We start from the raw sequence: 21,303 nt of genomic DNA on the forward strand, positions 1-21,303 counted from the left end.
ATAAATGTGGGTGATTGATTTTCCAAAACAAATAGTGCCTAAGTATTAAATAGATACGAATATACGATATACCAATATAGTTAGTTGTATACAATATACATACAATATACTATACTTACATTTATAATTCACTAAAATTAGTACCTTTAATGTATTCTTTTAATAACTTGTCGACAACTATTTTGAATATTTTATAAAATTTGTTTCAATGTACCTATCATAATTTATAATGCAGTTCATAATTTATTACTTATTATTTATTACTGACTATTTGTTATATTATAGTCCAGCTTAGAAAATATTGCCATAGCAACATAATCAGAAGTTAATACATACAAACAATACTTACCTAGTATTCAGTTCTGCAATATTTTTGTGCAGGTGAACTCATTTTAAACTTTTTAATATTTATTATAAAATTATACAATACCTTCTGTTCTATTAAAAAAAATATATTTCTTCATGTCAGCAGTAAAAATGAAGATTCCAGGTACGCATTAATGTATTTTAAATAACCTAGCTATAATATATTTCATTTATAATCATATCAACCATCCACATACAATATTATACATTTATACCTTACCGGTTATAACTATACCTTATAATAAATTATTTATAAATTTAACATTCGTATCAGACTTGTTTATATTGTTATTCTTTAACAATTATAGTTTATAATATATAGTGAATAGTGATTTAAGTTATTAAATAAATTAAATATTTATTAAAAAAACTTTATTTAAATTATTTACCATGTTTTCAATCATGAAAGATTAATTCAAATATTAATCATAAATAAAATATTATTGGGTTAGCAGTACCTATGGCAGCGACGTATCCAAGGGGGTTGTTAGGGGGGTTGTACCCCCCTCCACCGAAAAAATATTCTGGAACACTACTGACCTATGGCATGATTCCAATTATATGGAAATTGGTAAACAAATCCTCAAGAAAAAAATTCCCAAATAAATAATACAAAATATTAAATTTTTTAATAAATAAAGATAATTAATAAATAATTACACTGTTAACCGTTCCTAATACTTTTACTTTAATGTGAGAACTTCAAATATTACTGAGAGTAGGTAAGTATACAATATAACTATTATTAAATTAATAATTAAATTTTGGATTTTTAATTTTTAATTTTTGGAGCGATGAATAAATTGTTTTTAAAGTTAAGTGTACCAATTTTTTTTCTCCTGTAAATAACTATGAAGACTAATATTAAAAATATAATTTAATTTAAAATTTGCTTAAGTCTTGTAGGTAATCTTGTTAAATACCAGTTTTGGTATTTTTATAGCTTTTTATCAAATTTATAAATTAATATGTCTAGCAAATTTTCTTTTTTTCATGAACTTAACAATGCCACCATCTGAATCAGTGTAAATTATATTATTATTAAAAACAATATGTTTCGAACAAAGTTACGAACATGATATTCTATGAATTCAGATAGTTAATGTGTAAATAACTATACAAATTCTTAAAGTATAGAAATTGTATTAATATAACACTTTTTACCGGTTTTTATTTAGTGGAACGATTAAGGTATTGATTATCTTACAATGTAGGTATTGTGTTTTTATATTTTATTTCTGTCTTCACGTCTTAGTACCTATCGAGTAGTAAAAATTTACTTGAAAAATGTTTCAACTATGAGGGAGATTTATGGAAGCAAATAGGATTTAGTTAGTACCTACTTGTTACTGCGGGAAATCAAAGTAAAAAAATTCACAGTACTTTTCAAAATAACCGGGAAAAACAAAAAAATTAAATTTTTATCAAATGTTTATATTATAATTTCTTATATTTCTTATTTACACGTGGACGTGTTATAATTCTAAATATTTTGACTCTTTTTTGGCTAGGTATTGGACATAGGTACAATACTACACTCGACTGTACAGAAGACTGCTTTCCCCCCTTTTTAATTTTCTCGTTTAACTTATCGACCATTTGAAATATTTTATTTAATATTATGCATGTTTCCTACGAAGTACGATGGTGTAACCATTAGGGTGGCTACTAATTTTATTGTATTTTTATATTTTAATCTTTTGTATAATGTATCCGGTAAGTTTTAAAAATACTTATAATTCTTATATTATTGCTTATAAATACCTATATTAACTTATAATTATATTGATTACAGTCTATAAACAATAACAAATATAAATTTCATTTTTTTTTTATAGAAATACATAATATTTCGTCATATAAAACTAAATAATATTGATTATTTTTGAAAATTATATTTTAATTATAAGAATAAATAAATGTTTTTCAATATTTATTTTAAACATTAAATACAGGTTTGTTTTTTAATTTAATAATTCTTTAATAAGTTATTTTTAATTTTTGATAACTATTGAACTTTTCTATATTTAAATAATACATGATGTATTCAATAAATCATAAGTACCAGCTATTACTTATATTTTTGTAATTAAATATTAATAAAGATGTAAACTTTTTAAAAATATATATTTAATTACTTTCATTAAAAAATGCTGAGTGGTTAATATTGTATCCCGTGGATTTTTTTCTTAGGGTCAGGGATTTTAATTCAACAAATCAATTATATATAACTTACACAGAGGAAAAACTTAGTAATGACTAAACGAATTATAATTAGTAGTAGCATTTTAGTCTCCTGTTTACAATGTATCACTCTAAAGTTTAGAGTTTAAACTATTTAGCATTATTTTAGGTAGGTTACTCATACCCATATCGTTCATGTGAATGTAAAAAACTACATTATGTACCTATTATAAAAAAGTTATGAACATACGCAAGTATACGACGTACGTGATACATTGGTAAATATTATTAAGAAGTTATAATTTATAAGTGATCACACAATAATATTAGTCATTGCTGATAGACAATAATAATTAATAACTATATAGGTATGTATAGTACCTGTCTATATATATATATTTTATTATACATAAACTTTCATAGATTTGAATTATGCTTTTAAATAATAAATAAAAATAAAAAGATAGTAAATCAAATGTATATTATCATATTATAATTTGTATATTATATATAGGTTTTTTATAGACATATTATATAACGAGATAAATATTGTCTTGTTTTATAAACTTATTCTGTACGACTGTGCTCGTATTAAATAGTAAAATGATAAAAGAACTCTGAGGTCTGAGCATTTTATTTGGTGAAATGTATTACGCATAAATGACAAAAGACCGTGCATGCATGTTGCGTCAGGCTACAACATGTCACAACAGTATGTAGTCTGTACTCTGTAGAACTGTATAATGCTAGCTATAATTTTATTATATTACGCGTCTGCGTCAGTGGTTCCTAATCTTTTTAGATTTTTAGAGACGGGTCGATGGCATATTATTGCCACTATATTATACAACAATTTTATTAAAAATACCGATATGGCGATATAACGACATTTTTATGAATTTCCGATAGGCATAATTTGGAGTAAAAGATTATTTTATATCATTACCCACCATTATTTCAATATGTTTTTAAATGTATAATACATATAAATTGGTAGTTGAATTAATTTCTTGTTTTAATTCATAAATATTTGACACGTTGTCTATAAAATATTGAAGGCATAGCGCTATAATCCAACTTAAATTGATAAAAATGATTTGCCTAATAAAAAATCCCGAAAAAATAACTTTATAATAAAAATGATGTGTACCATGTGTACCTAATACATATTTACGAGATTTCAATGACATGCTATGTAGGATTTAATAACAAACAGTCAATTTTAAAGTAGTAAGAAATGTGTAATACAATTTTAATAATATATAAATATAAAACGAATAGTCAATATTTGTTCAGTCAAATTTGTTTTGAAATGTCAATAATATATTATAACAATTTTCATAGGCGAAACTATGAAATGTCATCAAGTCAATAAATATGAAAAAAATTGTTATCATCAAATAAGTTATTAATTTAAATTGTATGTTATAGTATGTTATCTAGTCAGGCTCCGCTTTGAATCGTTTTTATCGTTTTTATCGTATATAATGATTTATCATTGAATCCAAATTTAACATTATTTGTGGGGACATAACAATTTTACGTATGTAATAAATTTTACTATATGCAATGACATACAAATATTTAGATTAATTTTAATTTCTACCTATTATATGCTTGAACCAATTCTCACTATTATACGGTAAGGTGGTATTGGCTCAAAAGTTAATAACAATAATCATAAAATATGATAGAAATATACACAATTATACTAATTAAATATTAACCATTGTCCCCACTTTCCCATGACTAACTTTCTATAATTTTGCAAACTCTCATATTATGGTGTTTTTTTTCCTTGCCTATTTTTCACGGGGTTATTTATTCTGAGTTTTTTTTCGAGGACTAAATTTCAAGGCTTATTTTTTCACGGTACCGATAACAATATGTGACTGTGCTACGAACGCTGTACCTACATAATTTTCATTAAAAGTTACAAAATATCTGACGTCCATACAAATAGTTAGAAAATAAATACCGGTCATAAGATTAAAAATCTATTTGCTTTGTTTACACTTTACAGATATACCTACTATTTATAATGCTTTATTCATTATTGACTATTGTAGCTAATGTGTTGTAACTTAAATTATGGTAATAAACCATTTCGTGTTTGAAAGGTAAATCATCTATATTTGAGTGGGTACCTATAAGATAAATCTATATTATAAATTAGAATATTTAGTTTTAGCTATCTTAGTGTTAGGTATATCGACATCTTGAGATATTGGTAACAAATTTGGTTTTTGATATTGTGTTGCAAGAACTAATACAGAAACATTGAACATTTTAGCGTACCTAGGTAGACTTATAATCATAACATACTACTCAGATAGTCAGACTAATGAGTAATGAGCCAATAAAATTATAAATAATTACGAACATATTTATTAGTAGTAAATAATAATTATTAAATAATGATAATCAACATCCGGTCATTTATGGTTATATTGGCTTTAGTATAAGCAGTACCTACGACCTACCTACTGTATAAATTTAAGAAAATTGTCTTTTCATTTAGGTACCCATTTGTATTTAACAACTACCTACCTATTATTAATAATAAATTTAACTATTACAATTTATATTTTCAGAAGACAATATTACAACGTATCTGACAATGAGAAGTCACTTTAAAAAGATATATGATGTAAGACCTAGAGTAAACTGTTGGTCAGAAGCTTGTCCTAGTAAAAGATTATTAAAAAATACTATCAATATTCGTGATTTTCAGTAAGTTATTTAAAATATTAAAACACTTGAGAAAAATTCTATCATTCGTGACTATTAAACTACGGTTAACGAATTTTGACTTTGACTTTAACTACAATTATTATTATAGGAATCACCATTATCCAATCATTATAATGAGTATAGTACCTATACACTACCATACAGGGGCCTAACTAAAAAAAACATTTCGGTAAGGGGGAGGTGGTTCCTCATTTTTTTAATATAGATATTGCAGCCGCCAGCTGTTACTGGACAATCATCATTTTTACGTTTAAAAAATAAAAATTCTTTATTCGATCGTTATTACTGATTTTATAATAATAATCAATGTAGTATTGTAGTATTTTTATTAACTAAACAATATTTGAATATTCAAAACAAAAATGTTCTACTTAAAAAAAAAATGGGGGGAGGGGTCAATCCCCACCCAACAACATTAATTACGGCCTTGATCGGATAAACTTTAGGACAATGGGTAGACGTATTACGTATATTAGGTACTAGGTAACTATTAGATATTAATACAGTGGTTCCCGACATTTTTGAAACTACGGACCACTTAGAGAACTTTCGATGCGTCACGAACCACCTCAATTTTAGACTTTATTTTTCTTATAAACAAGAATCTGAAGAATCATTTTATTTCATACGTTTTAGAATTTAGATTATGATTTTATGAATAAACAAAAAAACATGAAATTCCTTATAGCAGGCCTATAATAATATTTATATTTCATCAATTTTAAGTAAAAGAGTAAATCTATTAACAATTTAACGCAAATTGGGGACGGAGTGTCCGAGCAGCCGATGCAGCCGGCGCTGGTTCGATACCTCGGCCGCGGACGGCATTTTTCTTCGGGCAAGTCACGGTGTCCGGAGGAAAAGTGCCACCATCCCCCCCCCCCCCCCCGGGGGCATGGTAGAAACCTACGGGTGCCCCATTATAAGAAATTCTGCCAAAACACAACACACACGTGTTCCAACATACCCAATCTAAAAACCTACAGTTCTCTCCTCACACCCAATGGCCTATGTTGCCGCGGGTTATCCAAAAAAAAAAATAACGCAAATTACTATTTTAAATAAATGTACCTACATTATATTATTATATTTATTATAACGACTCGTGGACCATAGGTTAGGAACCACTGTATTAGTACGTTGCAAGTTATTAAAGACAGATTACCCATCTCTTAATTTTGTATTACCATTTAATTAAAATTACATTTTTTTAAATATTACTATTATTCCAATATTCCATTTCCATTTGCTTAAAATCTTCTTTTTTATGTTTTTCTTATAATGTTAAAGTAAAATCAATTATTACAAAAATTATAGACAATATAATATTTTTGAAAGTATGAGTACCGTATGACATATCGATTTGCCTAAATATTGTCTCAAAGCAATTAAATATATATTTTATTTTAGATTCTGAGCGGACCGATGAATGTATTGATTTTATAATGATGTGTATTTTTTTATTTTTTTTTTGTGTCTGTGTACGTAGTAGTCGAAATAATGCTTTGATTTTCAACTTCAGTATCTTGTTCGACGGGAAATTGAAACTAGTTGGTACTTTTGGGAGATCAAAATTTAAAATTCCTAATACTTTTCAAAAACTCCCGGAAAACAAAATAAAAATTAAGGAAAAACGGGAATTTTTACGCAAAATCGGTTTTTGACAAAATCGAATTTTAGTTTTTAGTGTAACTTATATTTGTATTTTCTATATACGATAACATTTTCAAAATATTTTAATTGGTTTTGAACTGTTTAGAAACATTTTCTGGTTTCCAATTTTATTAGTCTTTTTTTCTATGAATGTCAATAAAACTTTATTTGTTGGGTGAAAAAACTTGAAAATTTAATACAAGGCTCCTACTATATTGTTACAATGACATTTGAAAAATATTAAAAATCCTTAGTCACAGTTTTTATTTATAAGCATTTAAAGTTAAAATCTTGACAAAATACTAAAAAATCACGAAAATTAGCAAATTATATTGAGTTAAGAATTCATAAAAATTTTTCTTTTTAAATCTAAGATTTGAAAATGTAATACAAGATTATCCATAAGTTTGTCTACCTTTATCAAAAAAAAAAAATGCCTACAAGAAAGTAAAATTAAATTTTTATGAGCGTTTGAAATTCATATTTTTACAACATTTGATATTCACTTGATTTCTCATATAACGATATTCTTGTTTTGTAGTAATTGAAAAACGTATGACTGTAGATACTTGAAAATTTCACTGAATACTTTTATTAGCATTTTCTATACACGATAAAATTTTGAAAATATTTGGACTCTTTTTGAGCTGTTTACGGACGTTGTCAGTTTTCAATTTTTTTCATTTTTTTTTCTATAAATATCAATAAAATTTTATTTGTTTTGTAAAAAAGCGTGAAAATTTAATGCAAGGCTCCTGATATATTGTTAAAATAGCAGTTGAAAAATATTAAAAATACATAGGCACAATTTTTTTTAAGCATTTAAAGTTCAAATTTTGACAACATTTATCAAATTTAAAGTTTAATAATTATTTTGTAGTTAAAAATTTATAAAATGTTAAACTTTTATAGCTAAGGTTAGACAATTTAAAACAAGATTCCACGTAAATAGGTTATATATAAATTACTTTATTCACAATAATATCATAAAATATACTTGGTAATATCATAGGCTGACTGACCGTTTTCGCTCAGAATCGTTTTTCTTATACAATGATATTATATCATTGAATTCAAATTTAACACCATTCATTACAGTGAACAGCAGAGCGACATCCACTTACCCACCTTTTTTTATTTTTAAACTCAAATACTAATAAATTATAAAACGGATATGTTAAACACTTAAACCCACTTCAATCCACTTCAACGCAAAGTGCGGACTAAGGATAAAAACATTTTAAAAAGTAGACATAGGTACATACATTGTACAATACAATTTAACAAAATAATAAACATATATAATACTTTCTTCTTGCGAAAAACAAAAAAATAATATTTGCTACAACTTGACTTCGATATAAGCACTAGGGCTAAGCCACTAGTAATAAGCATATTTTGATCATTATTATACTTTTCTACCTAAAGCTCTGTTTAAGTTTTAACATCATAATATTTGTAATACATAACACACATGACACATATACAACTAACAGCCGTAATAATCTATTAACTGCTTTATTTTTAGAGCCAATATGCAACTAGAAAAATGCAACTTTTATTTTACATTTTTTCTTATTTCAAAGGTATTTTCCGTATACTAGTATAATACAGCTATTTACAAACGTGTACATTTAGATAAAATTATCTCCTCAAACTGTGTTCTGTGTACCTACATTATATTTAATGATGAAGATGACAGTCACGGTGAACGGTTAATTGAAAATTGTACAGTTATATAGTTTAACCTTTTCGTTGTCAAACGATAAATAACTTCTTACTTATAAAATTATGAGGCTAATCGTGAAAATTGGACGATTCGTATGACTTGAATTATCTGCGATTAACATCGAGTTACGATTGGGTTTTGTGCTAAATTATTTAGCTAAATATAATACATAATATTATATAACACATGTTTAGTATTGCGTACCTATGACTAGTACGACTTACCTATAGAAAATAATAGAAATTTTTATTTTTATGAGAATTTTTTAGAGATTTTTTTTAATAAAGTCATTTGTTTATTGCACTAAGTAGTATTTTATTAGCATTTTTGAAGTTTTTTAGAGCAATTAAATCCGAATGCAATTGTTCATGCAATTTTTATGGCAAAAATTGGTTAAACCTTTATTTTGGTATTAATTATTTAGGTAGGTACTAATAGACAGATAAATTATACTTATATAGTACCTAACTAATATAAATAAATAGGTATTATAATATATTTATAGAAATTGAGCTTGAAATAGTCTCTGCTTAAAATCATTTTTCGTAACTATGCGAATATGCAATGATTTATCATTGCATTCGAATTTAACTCATCCATTATAATTATTATTAATTATACCTACTCACTGATGACTGATGAGGTACACTCAAAAGTGAGGTAGGTATACTATATAGCAGAGAGACGACCTCGGTAGATTTTGATCTTTACCTATAACCTATCTATAATATTTTTCAATGTTCTTATACTTAAAAGTATTTACAGAGTTCTACCACATTATTGTAATTCAACAATTAGTTCTACAGCAAAAAAATCAAAACATCAAAAATATGATAATAATAAGATATCTCGTTCACCATCAAGTAAAAAGAAATCCATAAATAGAGTAAGTACACACTTCATATTATTAAATACATATAAGTTCTTTATTATATATTATATCCATAAGGGTAGGATATGGGCATTTCATATTTATATTATTATGGTTAAGTATATAGGTAGGTACTCACCATAGGTACCTACTCTTAAATCTTAATAGTCTATTAAATTCTATGCTAAGTGGGCTAATTTATAATTCTATACTAATATTATAGTTTATAATATAGATTAACTATATACATACCTAGTTAATCTCAAATAAACAAATATTTATATTATGATTTTGTTGAAGTTCGTCCAATGAGAGCTGAGAGGTTTCTCCACTCTCTGGATCATGTCTTTTATTAGATTACGATTTAATTTTTTAAAAAATTGATTACTATGGTAAATGCGATAAAAATATTTTCTTAAGTGCGTTCAATATTCAAAGAATAAAAAAGTGTTTTTTGAAATTATTTTTTTAGACTATGTATGATAAAAGGGAGTTTATGAGTCATAGGTAGGTATATAGAAAACTCATACAATTATGATCATACATAGGTAGTTAATACACAAAACAGTAATAGGTACCATTAAATTATGATAAATAAAATTATTTTATTTTTGAACTTAAAAATTATTAACCTAACCTATTCAATTTAAAAATTCCAGTTTGGTTCTGGTACTTTATTTATTAAAATAAAGGTTTCAGTTCCTGCAGTCCCTGCCTATACCTATAATTAAGGTTATTATACGTACCGTGGCCATCCCGAACTAAAATTCATGGAGGGGGAGTGTAAACCTATCAATTTGCCGACTCAAAAATTTTTTTTCTAGTTTTCCTCAAAATGTATTACAATATCTTAGATTATATTAGAGTTTAGTTCATTGTTCATTTTATATAACATTTGCATGTTTGCATTGCGTATTCACATAATCACATGTGTTATGTAACATTATTTACTCCCCCCCCCAGAAATTATTTTAATTTTTACGTTTTTACACATAGGATGAGTGTCCTTAATTTTCAATTTAAAAATTACACTTTTTGCTGGTATGGTAATAATAATACAAATTTATTATAAACTTACAACTATTAAATAAATAATAATTTAATACAGGTTATATTTTAATTTTATGTTGTTTTAATGTTGCCCACTGTTGTTCAGATATTAATGAAATGTTTAAATTATCTAATATATCTTTTTGTGCATTTAAAATCATAAGTGAATTTAATCGTTCTACACATGTAGTAGACCTTAGATAATTTTTAATTAATTTTAGTTTGCTGAATGTCCTTTCATTAGATGCTACTATAACTGATGTAGTAAAAGCTAAACAATAAAGTATATTTGACAATAGTAAAATATTTTTAACCAATTCAGATTTCTGCATAACTTCATTTAGCAATTTAATTGAATTCAAATTTTTAGATTCTGAGTGAAACGATGAATGTATTGATTTTACAATGATGTGTGTTTTTTTTTTTATTTATTTTTTTATTTTTTTATTTTTGTGTCTGTGTACACGATAAGTAGTCGAAATAATGCTTCGATTTTCGACTTCAGTATCTTGTTCGATGGGAAAGTGAATATCGTTGGTGCATTGGGGAGGTCAAAATTTTAATTTCCCAGTAGTTTTCAAAAGCGATGTGAAAAACAAAAGAAAAATTAAGGAAAAACGGGAATTTTTACGCAAAATCGATTTTTAATAAAATCGATTTTGGTTATTGGTGTAACTCTAAAACAAATGACCGTAGATGCATGAAATTTTCACTGGTTGTTTTTATTAGCATTTTCTATACACCATAAAATTTTCCAAATATTTTGACTCTTTTTGAGCTGTTTACAGCCATTGTCAGTTTTCAATTTTTTTAGTTTTTTTTTCTATAAATATCAATAAAATTTTATCTATTGAGTAAAAAAGCTTGAAAATTTAATAGAAGGCTCCTAGTTTATTGTTTCAAAGGCAGATGAAAAAAATTAAAAATCCTTAGTCACAGTTTTTAATTATAAGCATTTAAAGTTCAAATTTTGACAAAATACGGAAAAATCACGAAAAATAGCAAATTATTTTGATGAGAATTCATAAAAATTTTTCTTTTTAAATCTAAGATTTGAAAATGTAATATAAGATTACTCATAAGTTTGTCTACCTTTATCAAAAAAAAAATGTCTAGAAGAAACTTAAATTAAATTTTTATGAGCGTCTGAAATTTATATTTTTACAACATTTGATATTTACTCGATTTCTCATGTAACGATTTTTTTATTTTATTGTAATTAAAAAACGAATGACTGTAGATACTTGAAAATTTCACTGAATGTTTATATTAGCATTTTCTATACACCATACAATTTTGAAAATATTTTGACTCTATTTGAGCTGTTTACGGACATTGTCAGTTTTCAATTTTTTTAGTTTTTTTTTCTATAAATATCAATAAATTTTTATTTGTTGGGTAAAAAAGCGTGAAAATTTAATATTAGACTCCTGATATATCGTTTTAATAGCAGTTGAAAAATATTAAAAATACATTTGCACAATTTTTTTTTATAAGCATTTAAAGTTCAAATTTTGACAACATTTATCAAATTTATAATTTATTAATTATTTTGTGGTTAAAAATTTATAAAATGTTTAACTTTTATGGCTAAGGATTGAAAATTTAAAACAAGGCTCCACGTTAATAGGTTATATATAAATTACTTTATTCACAATAATATCATCAAATATACTTGGTAATATCATAGGGTGACTGACCGTTTTCGCTCAGAATCGTTTTTCTTATACAATGATATTATATCATTGAATTCAAATTTAACACCATCCATTACAGTGACCCACTTGTAACCTACCGTACAGCAGAGCGACATCCACTTATCCACCTATTTTTTATTGCACATTTTAAACCGCACTTGACATTCTGATTGAACTGCATCAAAGTCAGATATTTTTGATCCATTACATTCTGGAGGAAATAGTAAACAATATGAACCATGCACGTTTTGTAGTGATTTGTTTGAAATAGTTAATGGTTGTTTAAAAATTTCAAAAAGTGGTTGAATTGTAAGTATGCATTTCTTTAATTATCTTTGGATGAATTAATAAGTGTATCCAGAACACTTTTAAAATTCTTTCCTAAAAAATTGATTCATTGAAAATTCTATTTGGTTGTTTGTATTTGAATCTAACCAATTTGGAGCTCTTCTTGTTCGATGGTGAGTTGTAAAGTCTGTCATCGATTCCACTTATCCTGTTTTAGTAAATAAAAATGCACTTTCAATAAGGTTGTCCATAGAGTTGGTATTGGCCCTGCATTATAGGAGTTATAGATAAATACTAGCAAGTAGCAGTATTGTCGTTGTAAGGTTGTATGTTACCTTCTTAAATATTATATAGGAATGCTATCTAAAGAACCTACCACTATAGTACTATAACAATATTTTAACTCATCATTCTTGATTACAGAACTTAAATTATGAATGTGCTTATAACGATGAAGATTTTGGGTTTGGATCAGTTGAAAATAGCAATCGAAGATATTATTCTCCCGGAACCCACCAACCCCACCTTGCAGAAAACACACCTAAAATATTAAGCAGCCAGCAACATATGTTACATTCAGAACATGCGAAAGAACCAATCAAAAAAAAAGAGTAATTATAGTTTGTATTTTATTCATTGCTAATTTAAATATCTTCTACAATATAATAAATACAACTTTTTTTGACTGCTTTCTGTTTCTAACCCTGTAGCGCATTAATTTATTTTGAAATTGACTCCTCAATTCGCAAACAAATACTTTTATAAGCTCACCTTTACCTACATATACATTATTCTAGATTTTGTCCCAAGTAAATAGATCTATTTACAAAATTAATTAAAAATCAATAATTAAACAACTAAAGCAAAACCTTGAGACATTGTTCTTACATATTATTATTACTCAATCAGTAATCAATCCTAGGAATACAAATCATCACATTATATTCATGAATATGTTAGGTAGGTTTACCTAATGGCTAATACTAAAATAATTTGTCATTGCTTTGTTTTAGTAAGTTTTTTCAAAATACAATGGATGAATCATACCAACGATTTCTTGAAGAAATGACAAACGAAGTAGTAAGACTTGACTTGTCAACAGATAAAGCATTGAAAAATGTTTTTCGTAAACATATAAAACACAATATTGGAAAGCTTGATGAGGTAAGTTGTGGCTATTGTGCTTATCTATAATAATAATTGTGTGTTAATGTGTTATTTTTCGATAAAAAAAAAAAAGTTGTTGGAAATATTTTATTCTAATAGAAGTAGATTAAATAGGATAGTAAATGAGTATTATTATTATTAAAAATTATGATACAAATAAAAGCTATTTTATATACCACCTACTTATACTAGGTACATTTAAAAAAATGTATTACCACCATACGAAAATGGTGCCGCAAATTAATATGGTACTTATTTCGCAGATGAAAGATTTTTGTTTCATTTATTTATATTGATTATTGATTTCATTATTAGTATACAATTTATTAATAAAAAGCCAAAGAGACATTTTATTAATATGATTAAGATAACATATTTAATTAGTATCTACCTACTCTAACAAGGGCGCCTATCAATCAAAACCTAGGGGGAGACAAATGACAATATCATTAAAAAAACTAAAGATTAAGCTACAATAACATCATGATCATATTGATTTAAAATTATCTAAAAACTTATAAATATGTAGTTTTAGTAATTAAGTAGATACTAATAATTAACGCACTTAATCCTTAACAGAAGTAGTTCATAAATAATGAAAAAAAGTTATCTGAAGTTATGGGCTTAGAACTGTTAGGTACCTATATCATATAACTGTTAAACACTTAAATCAAGAAGAAAAAGATTTGTTTGTATTAGGTACGTTTTAAGTTCTAGGTCAAGTGTCAACGTTGTACATATTATTGAATAATTGGCGGAAAATTGTTTCTATTAACAAAACTATTTGGTATTTCAATATTTTTTCACACATATTATTTTACATTGAATCTGAATATCATTAAATATTATCAATTTATTATTTATTATAGAATATAGGTACATTTTAGTAATAGTTATAAGTACAAAATTAATTTGTTTTAACAATGCATAAACTATAATTGTTTGTAATTTAATCTCTTTCAAATAATTTTAGAAAAAAATGATGGCAGAAGTGATGAAGGTGCAAGCATTATTGGATTTACCGTTGGACAATGATGATCGATATTCTGGAATTGATGACATGCCCACACCTACAATAAACAATGCAACTAATCAACATGATTTGCCTGTATTAAAATCGGCAAAATAGTTTTTAAATTACCAAGATTCATAAAATAATGTGTACAATTATTTTTATTTTTAATACTTAAAAAGCACCATATTGAAGAGGCGGGTTGTTTGCCTAACTATTGAATAATTATTATTAATTGCCTATAGATATATATTGTATTATATATTAATATTATTTTCTAAATTATAAGTTATCAACAATTAATTAAAGCTATATTCTGTGTTCAAGTAGTTTGGCATTTTGGATGACGCTGATATTAATTACATAGGTACCATAATCATAAGGACCATAAAAAAATTATTTGAGAATATTTTTCAATCCCTTGTTTGCTGTATGTGTGACTATGTGAAAGAATTATCGACTTTTGATTTTTAAATGGCAACAACCTTTTTAGATTTTGTTCAGTGTGAGAAATATAATATTAATATTACAATGATGTCTGTTTTTTTTTTAAAATTTTTTTTGTGTCAGTCATTTCTTTTTGGAGCAGTGACAATACTCCAATTTTCAACTTTGAGGGTAGTGACTGGTAGCAAATTGGATCTAGTTTGTAGTTTTGTATTTTGGGGATCAAAAGTAAAAAATTTCTTTGAAATTTTAAAAATAACCGGGAAAACAAAAAAAATTAGTTATTGTCAATCAATTACAAAAATATCAACATACCCTAGGTACGTATTTTTCAAAAGAACTATTTACGTACTCTTTTTATAATTAAATATTTATGCCGATATTTTGTGCTGACCAGTAAGTTATCCATCGGGTCAAGTGTAGTGATGTATCTAAACTGGTATACCAATGTACCATTTATACCCACACCGGAAGAGTTAGGATTGATAATTAAATTAACTGTTAGTCAAACTGCAGTGTTTGGCAAGTACCTTATAAAAATGAATTCATTCATTCCTCATTCTTTTTTCTAAAAAAGAATTCGTTGCGATTTTTGTTTTTTTTAAAAAAAAATCGTGTTTATTGTTCTTTTGGAAAATTAACAAGTTCTTTTTTTAGTTCCAAATAAAATAAAAATTCTTACTTAATCATTAATGTTTTTTCTTTTGCATACTTCTTTAATTTTGAATTATAATATATACCTACAAGTAGGTATACCTATATTTTATAATTATATTTTGAGATTTTCTTCAAAATTAAATAATTGTTGGCTGACGTATCATCGACTGTCTTATTGTTTATTGTTATAAATAATTATATTTCATATAAGTACTCATTTAGTCATTTCTATATAAATTATAGCTTATAACTTTATAAGTTATAACTTATGAGAAATATTAATAAAGTGACTAATGACTAATGAGTAACGATTAACGTCAATACCTACTCGATAACGATTACTATAATTGGCAATATTATACACATTAAAAAAAAATATATCTTAATTTCAATTATTTACAAATCTGTGTAAATTATTGGAACTAGAAAAGAACGAAAAATGTTGTTATTTTTCCTAGAAAAAAGAACTCGTTTATGTTTTATTAAAAGGAATTCATTCAACGTGCTGTTATTTAAAAAGGATTTCGTTTCAGAATTCCGTTTCTTTTGGAACTCGTTCCTTCCAAACACTGATGTCAAAGACTAGTCTATAACAGCGTATTTAAAATTGTTAAACGCCTTTAGACTTTTGTTGTCATTGTACCATAATAGTTTATAGTTTATCGAAATTCGATTACCTATGTCCTATACAGTATTAGAATTTAGAATTTAAACTTTATATGCGAGTAATTCAAATTACTAATTTATTATACGAGTTATAATATATAGGTATAGAAATGCAGACTTTTAGTCGTGTGGGGGGCATGGGAGTTGAGGCTGTTGTATTTAATTTTTAAAAGTTCAACGCCACTGTATTTACAGGGTGATTTTCAAGCATGCTCACTCCCCCTTTTTTACCTTTAAATAATGCATTTATTCTAGGCAGGGGCGCCCGCAGAGAGGGGCAATGGGTGCTATTGCACCCACTGGGATTTTTTAATGAACAAGAAATTCAATGTATGATAATGTAAATATGTGACTACCAACACATGTATATAACATACATTTAATCTTGCACCTACTGAGCTGATTTCTTGCGGGCGCCCCTGATTCTAGGTAAGATTTAAATAAGTGCCTATACCTAAATACTATATTTTTAATACTTTGGTATTTTATGCCATTTAAGGAGTGTCCAGTGCCAATATCGATGTAAAAGTAGATTCGTAGTAGGTATGTCTTGACGTTTTGCTAGTAAAATTGGTTATTTTGTTGTCAGTTCAAAATATTCTAAACTGAGTTCCATCATCAATTAATAAGGACCCTGGAAGTTTTGATATATCTATGTTATTTATAAACATTAATTGTCTATGAAACTCACAGATATATAACTATTAAATAAACTATACCGTAAAGGTAGTATATATATCTGTGCAGGGCAGTGGCGGATCAAGGGGGGGCAAGGGCCTCGCCTTCCCCCAGACCTCTTCAATAGACAACAGACTCCTCTTTTTAATTACAGAAATATTTTTAAGTGTGTAATGTATTTATGGCTAAGTAATTTTTTAGGAGCCCCCCCCAGAATTAAACCCTGGATCCGCCACTGGTGCAGGGGTGGATTTATAACAATGTGGTGGTCACCCCCTCCCAATATCTTGTTATTGTAAGTTGTAGGTAGTGTTTAAGTAATACTTTTTTTGGGCAAACCTTGAAAATTCGTTTTTGTTGATTTAGGTAGATTTGGTTTATTATATCATTAAGACATTTTATAACTGGATATTAACTGTTAAGTACTTAAGTAGGTACTAGGTACCTATGCTATACTATTTAAAAAAAATGTTTTCATATGTGATCACGCTTGTACTCTGTATAATTGGTTATCAAGTACCTCGTATTTAATATTTTTAAAATAATTATTTTTTAATGGAATTATAATATATATTTATATCAATAGTCTCGCTAAACTGTTACTTATTACTTATTAGCTATGAATTGTAAACAGCTTGAAAATGTTTTATTAAGTTATGTTTTTTAAAGATAATTAGCTCTTTAAAAATTTGTACTCTCGAAGGAGCCTTCTAAAATATTTTTTTGCAGTTTGAAATAAGTATTAATCGATTTTTAGGAATTTTTTTCTGATTGACGGTTCTAAAGAATTTTTGCCTACAGTTTATTAAATATTCGTAGATTGCGACAATAAACGATAAAGATATTGAACGTCGATAATAGACAAGCTAATGGAAATTAAATGTGTTACAATAAAGTGTAAGTGTGTAGGTAACTTTCAACAAGAAAAATTTAAATATATGTAAAAATATGTAGAAAAAGCAGGTCAGCGTATTTCGGTGGTGGATGTTTGTCTATCGTCCCTTCGGGCCTCGGACAGGAAAGTGTAATTTTACTGTATTCGATTTGAATGCAATGATTGCATTCGATAAAAAACGATTCTGAGCGGACGAGGGAATCTTTTTTATTTAATTTTATTCGTTTCTATGGTGATAAACAAAGCGTTTTAATATCAGCTTAAGAACGATTTATATAATTATAATTAGGAAATATCATAAAAATGAAAAAAAATATAAAAGAAAAGAAAAAGCTCATAAGTCGCTCAAATGTTTTGAAAATTTTACCATGTAAGTAAGTATAGTAATAATAAGTAAACGACCCAATTTTCAAGTTTTTACGAATGTTTTTAACCGAATTACAACAAACAAATTCCCAAAATTAAAATGTCTATAAATAGCTAAAAAATGGCTAAAATTTTCCGAACTTTAAATCGTGAGGAATAAAATCTAAAATACAACAAAAAATATCTCTTGTCATTTTCATTTGAAGCAATATTTCTGGTATAAAAAGTCGTCCATAATTATTTAATATTTGAAATCGTGAAATCGTACGTTTTTTCTCCTTTAACCGCTTTTATTTCGAGTAGCGTTTCGAAAATCGAAAAATGACCTCTTTAAAGTACCAGCTCAAGAACATTGCCTTTCAGAAAAGATACTATACTTGATAAAAAGTGTTTACAGAATAAAAAAAAAAAGAAATAAACATCATTGTAAAACCATTACATTCCTAGCTCCGCTAAGAATCTAAAATTAATAAAATGCACCAAAAATACTAAAAAATGATTGTATACAATTCTCTAAAAATGCAAAATAAAAATTCTACCATTAAATTCCATATTCCATAAATCAAATTTCTGTAAAGACTAGCCTCGAATGTAAGCATTAGAAAAAAAAGATACATATGCATCAAGTTCCGGGCCCTAAATTGATATATTACTGTGCACAACTGTCACAAGACTTATTAAATTAAATAATTAAATGAGTTGTTTCAATAATGATAGCCAATAGGTACTGATATATAATTATTAGGTAATTTATATTTAATAGTATAGTCTTAATAATAATAATATTTATTAATCCATCTTGAATCTTTGAATCTTTGAACAATTGTTCTGTGATATATCTGATAAATAAATATTTTTATTGAAACTCCTTATTAGTGACGAAAATGCAATAGAATATACAGCGTTGCGGTTTTTGCCTTAACAGATTAAAGTGATAACTGATAAATGTACGTGTTCACAGGGCGCATCTCGTGTATATATTTTATCTACGGGCATCAGATAGTATCTACTTGTCAGAGCTGGACTATTTTAATATTCCTTACGGTTGAATTTTCTATTACAGACTACAGTAATACAGCGAACTAACGTTAAGTTATGGATACGAACGCTTATTATAGGAATTTCGAATTGGAATCAGTTAATGTCACATTGCGATTTTGCCAACAGGAGTATGGTGATGTCAACTGTGTTGTATGGGATGCGTCACTAGTATTGGCTAAGTATTTAGAAACTTTGTTCCTGAAAAACAATGAAACATTCAAATCTAAGAGAGTGATTGAGTTAGGTTCAGGATTAGGATGCGTCGGTCTGGCTGCTGCATGTTTCGGGTAAATCTAAGATTGTAAGTTATTTTGAGAGTTGTCTATTTGAAGTAAATGCATTTTTCTCTTATTTTCTACGTTTATATTATAGTGTTAGAGCGGTTTTAAATTCAGGAATATTTGTATTTTTAATTTTTCTTGGTAAATAAAATAACTCAAACCATTAGTAAGAAAACTAGTATCCCTGAATTTCAAACCGTTTTAACGCAATCATATAATCATAGTCTAATATTGTAAGATGTAGCTTTCTATCAATTAGAAATTTCAGTCTAAAACTGTTGTCTATATTATGAAGAAAAAAAAATGATTACAAATGTTGAAACTCAATTTAAGAAGAAAATTATATTTGGGCACATGTATGCATGTATAAGAAATTATTAACAATTATTGAAACTAAATTATATTAAATTTATGATTGATAAACATAAGATGTTTTGACATTTATTCAATTATAATCAATTTTTTATTTATTTCATGCTACATTTTCTTATTTTAAATGTTGAATTTTTTTTTAAAAGGTTTATAATATACTATATTATAGTTAAATTATTTTCAAATAAAATGTAATTATATACATATTTTTTAGGGCAAATGTCAAACTTACAGATTTACCAGAAAACTTAACGCAGTTAAAACAAAATGTTGATGAAAATACATCTTGGTTAAAAGGTTGTGTTCAGACTGTTGCTTTAACATGGGGCACCACATTTGAGTCTGAGCCTTTTGATTTTGTATTAATGGCAGATTGCATTTATTATCCAGAAGTATAATATTTAAATTGTTTTTTTTATTGTTAGTTCCTTAATTTATTGATACTATTTTTATAGGTGGTGGAGGAATTGGTAAAAACAATAACTGAGTTGACTACACCCAAAACAGTTTTATTAATATGTCAAGAACTTAGAGAAACTGAAAAACAAAAGAACACTTGGAAAATGTTTTTAAACTTATTGCTTGAACACTTTGAGGTATCATATGTCCCGGAAGAAGAACAACATCCAATTTTTAGCAGTTCTGATATTATATTAATAAATGCCAAAAAAAAGTGTTTGTGAAATAAACGTTTAATATAATTTAAATTACTTTATAGTTTATTCTGTCCAGTGAGATAGCGCAACTAAGCAGCAACAAAAACACGTCATGCATAGTCTGTCCATACATGACCAGTAGCATATCTAGCTGGATGAGTAGTTTTAATATTTATTAAAGTTCATATAAATAATTTTCATAATTTCAATATTTTAAAGACAATTTTACAATGTAGTTTTTTTCTCAATAGAACAAAATAGAATTGTTTTATACTAAAAAATTATCAATTATTACATTAAAAACATTCCGAGATAAAATTAAAGTGTTTTGTAACTTATTTCATTAAAAAAATGTTGGTTGAATTTGTGTTAATCAGTTAAAACTTTAAATGAATTGGGAATTTTGAAAAGGGTCCATCTCCAGTTTTTATCAAAATAGATTTTTCCGTGTTTTTTTCATTTACACATATAGC

At 26.4% G+C, this 21,303-nt stretch overlaps 2 protein-coding genes across 2 annotated transcripts; both read left to right on the forward strand.

The window, feature by feature from the left end:
* Positions 1–375: 375 nt before the first annotated feature.
* LOC132936785 (uncharacterized) lies at positions 376–15,275 on the forward strand. The gene is made up of 6 exons (XM_061003550.1): positions 376–490; positions 5,145–5,283; positions 9,452–9,572; positions 13,016–13,203; positions 13,606–13,756; positions 14,733–15,275. The coding sequence occupies exons 1-6, from the start codon at positions 463–465 to the stop codon at positions 14,886–14,888; spliced, it is 783 nt and encodes a 260-aa protein (XP_060859533.1). The 5' UTR covers positions 376–462; the 3' UTR covers positions 14,889–15,275.
* Positions 15,276–19,450: 4,175 nt separating this feature from the next.
* LOC132935095 (protein N-lysine methyltransferase METTL21D-like) lies at positions 19,451–20,884 on the forward strand. Its single transcript, XM_061001553.1, has 3 exons — positions 19,451–19,808; positions 20,389–20,566; positions 20,630–20,884. Exons 1-3 carry the CDS (start codon positions 19,576–19,578, stop codon positions 20,855–20,857), a joined length of 639 nt encoding a protein of 212 aa, XP_060857536.1. The 5' UTR covers positions 19,451–19,575; the 3' UTR covers positions 20,858–20,884.
* Positions 20,885–21,303: the final 419 nt, after the last annotated feature.

This window comes from Metopolophium dirhodum, chromosome 1, assembly GCF_019925205.1.
Source record: "Metopolophium dirhodum isolate CAU chromosome 1, ASM1992520v1, whole genome shotgun sequence".
NCBI classification, from domain to species: domain Eukaryota; kingdom Metazoa; phylum Arthropoda; class Insecta; order Hemiptera; family Aphididae; genus Metopolophium; species Metopolophium dirhodum.